Source organism: Exserohilum turcica (genome assembly GCF_000359705.1).
Source record: "Exserohilum turcica Et28A unplaced genomic scaffold SETTUscaffold_20, whole genome shotgun sequence".
NCBI lineage: Eukaryota > Fungi > Ascomycota > Dothideomycetes > Pleosporales > Pleosporaceae > Exserohilum > Exserohilum turcicum.
In genome coordinates this window covers 396,286-399,255 of record NW_007360026.1, presented here as the reverse complement: position 1 = coordinate 399,255, position 2,970 = coordinate 396,286, and the positions used below count along the sequence as shown (strand labels likewise).

Genomic DNA, 2,970 nt, shown 5'->3' with positions numbered 1-2,970 from the left:
AAAACTAGCCTAGCTATTACTAGCTCGCGAATTAAGCAGCTAGGAGAGAGAGAATGGCTAAGCCAACTTGAACAGTATAGGAAAAAAGACTACTAGCAAGAATCCACAAACGTACGCAGCAAAATACAAGTGGAAGATAAGAAAGCAAATCGCTATTCCTAGCAACACTAGAAGAGAGATTTCTAGCGCTTTCTACTAACTTAAACTAGGGCACTATTACCTAAGGGACTACCTATATAAGAGAGGGAAAGTGGATTCTAATAGTTGCCCCTGCAACTATAGGTCTATACAAGACCTATCTCATATTCTATTTAGATGTAATCTATATAGAGAGGAAAGGAAAGGACTAAGAGAAGCCTGCGAAGGCGATCTATCACTACCTATCCTCCTTTAAACAAAAGAGGGTATAGAAGCAACTATCACCTTTATTCAAGAAACAAAGGCTGGAACACAAGCCTGGTACAAGGGAAACACAGAAAACGAGGAGTAATACCTGTAACAGGTAGCCATACACCTCCCCCACCCTATCCTACCCCCTACCTACTAACTAATAGGCTATAAGCCTTACCTTTATCTAGTTAAAACCCCTCCTAAATATTGTAGCTAGAAACAACCTACTTAGATACTTGTAGGCTTAAAAACCCTACACGTCTTATATAGCCCTTTGGGCTGAAAAAGGACGTTAAACTAGAATAATAATAATAATAAAAAGCTGACACCAAGGGCGTATAGCCGAAGGTTGCGCTTTGTGCTTTATAAGCGACCTTCTCATTTCAATGTGATAAAGACTATACAGAATATGTCAGCGGCAGATCGGCACCGCGGAACCTCCCTTGCACAGCAGCCCGGGCACTAATGTGAACACTACCCTCGACTTTAAGTACTTATGCAGCCTACTTCGATACTCTGAGCGTCTTGGCGTCGACGTCGTACACTGGCCCCTGATTGTATCTCACCGTCTTTCCGGCTAATCCATAAACAGCAGTCTCATGACGGCTATCCATGTTTTGTCTTCAATTCTGCTTAGAAATCGTGGCCATAACCCAAAACAAAGCTGTTGATTGGTTGAATGTTGTTGGTGGACAATTGATGAACTTTCGAGACTGCAAAAGATGCACCCCTTTTGACTTATATAAGTTGCTTGCAACAGAATTGCTGTATTTATTTCCATATCCAATTTGACTGTACCATGAAACTTCATAGCACGCAGCAACTCTGTTTTTTTAATAGTCTTAGTGTCTCTATTAGCTTTCTCCCAGGATGCCTCCCGAACCCGAGCACGCACCGAGTCCGCACTCGACCCAACGATCCACGTCACCAACAACACTAGAAAATGGCCGTAAAGACGATGAGAAGTCAGGATCTGACGGTGAGCTGCCGCAAGGCGGCCATGACGCGGAAACGGGGCAGAAAGAGAGAACCATCCGTGGTCCTGTTTGGTTCATCATTTGCATTTCTCTCTATGTAACATGCTTCCTCTACGGCCTCGACACAACAATAGCAGCAGATATCCAGGGTCCCGTCATCCAGGCCTTTGGCAAGATCGAGCAGTTTCCTTGGATTGGAGCCGGTTTTCCTCTGGGGTCTGTATGCGTCATCCTCCTGCTTGGTACCTTGTTCAACTCGTTCAACATGAAATGGGTCTACATATCCACCGTGATCCTCTTCGAGGCTGGCTCAGCCCTTTGCGGCGGCACGCCAAACATGGCAGCTCTGATTGTCGGACGTGTCATCGCCGGCGCTGGCGGTAGTGGCATCTATCTGGGGTCTTTGAATTACTTCACAGTCATGACAGTGGAGAAGGAGCGCGGCTTCTACCTGTCATTAGTGGGAGTCTTTTGGGGCCTGGGAGCTATTCTGGGACCCGTCATTGGCGGTGCCTTTTCCGTGTCCTCGGCAACATGGCGCTGGGCTTTCTACATCAACCTTGTCATCGGCGCGATATCCGCTCCAGCCTTCCTCTTGTATCTCCCGGCTATCCATCCCATGCCAGGAGTCAGTGTGCGCTCTCGTGTAGCCGCTATCGACGTTGTTGGCTTCATCCTCGGCGCCGGAATGTGGGTCAGCTTCCTCATGGCCTTTACCATGGCCGGCGGTCAGTGGCCTTGGAACGATGGGCGCACCATTGCGACATTCGTCGTGTTTGGCGTAGTGCTCGTGCTTTACGCCTCACAGCAATACTTTTCTATTCTCACCACGCCTGAACGTCGCGCTTTTCCAGTCCATCTGCTGCGCGATCACACACAGGTGCTCCTGTATATTGTCACGGCAGCTGGAACCACGACACTTTACGTCGTAGTCTACTACATACCCCTCTTCTTCCAGTTCGTTAGGGACGACGAAGCCCTCATGGCCGCGGTGCGCTTACTTCCATTTGTTGTCATCGGCGTCACAGTCAACCTTGTTTCGGGGTCCCTTTTACATCTCATCAAGCTCTACATGGTTCTCTACATTATTGCCAGCATCTTTCTGATCGCGGGTGGCGGACCTCTAATGGTCTATCTTGACCCCAGCTCGTCAGCAGGTACTATCTATGGCTTGACTATCCTCGCCGCTGTCGGTACCGGCCTATCGATGGTTACTGGCTACACCGTTGCGACTCTGACCCTCGAGCCCCAGGACATTGGGCCTGGCCTCAAATTGCAAAATGTTGCACAGATTGGCGGCCAAGTGATTGCGCTCGCTGTAGCCGGTCAGATCTACCAGTCTACCGCTATCAAGGAGCTTCGAACAGCTCTTGCCGGCAATAACTTTTCAGAACAACAAATTCGGGGTGCGGTAGCAGGCTCGCAAAAGGCCTTGTTGAAAGAGTTGCGTGGAGAACTGCGCGACAAGGCGATTGAAGCTATCACACATGCGATGCAGATGACGTTTGTGATGATCCCCATAGCAGGAGCTGTTATGTTGATGGCAGCGCTGTGCATGAAGAGAGAGAAGCTGTTCGGAAGAGCTGTTGCGGTAGGCGCTTAG

The 2,970-nt window shown here is 48.8% G+C and overlaps 1 protein-coding gene across 1 annotated transcript; it reads left to right on the top strand.

Annotated features, from left to right (window-relative positions):
• Nucleotides 1-1,260: 1,260 nt before the first annotated feature.
• Nucleotides 1,261-2,970, top strand: SETTUDRAFT_161296 (uncharacterized protein; the record flags this gene model as incomplete). Its single annotated transcript, XM_008027837.1, has 2 exons — nt 1,261-1,339; nt 1,385-2,970. The coding sequence occupies 2 exons, from the start codon at nt 1,261-1,263 to the stop codon at nt 2,968-2,970; spliced, it is 1,665 nt and encodes a 554-aa protein (XP_008026028.1).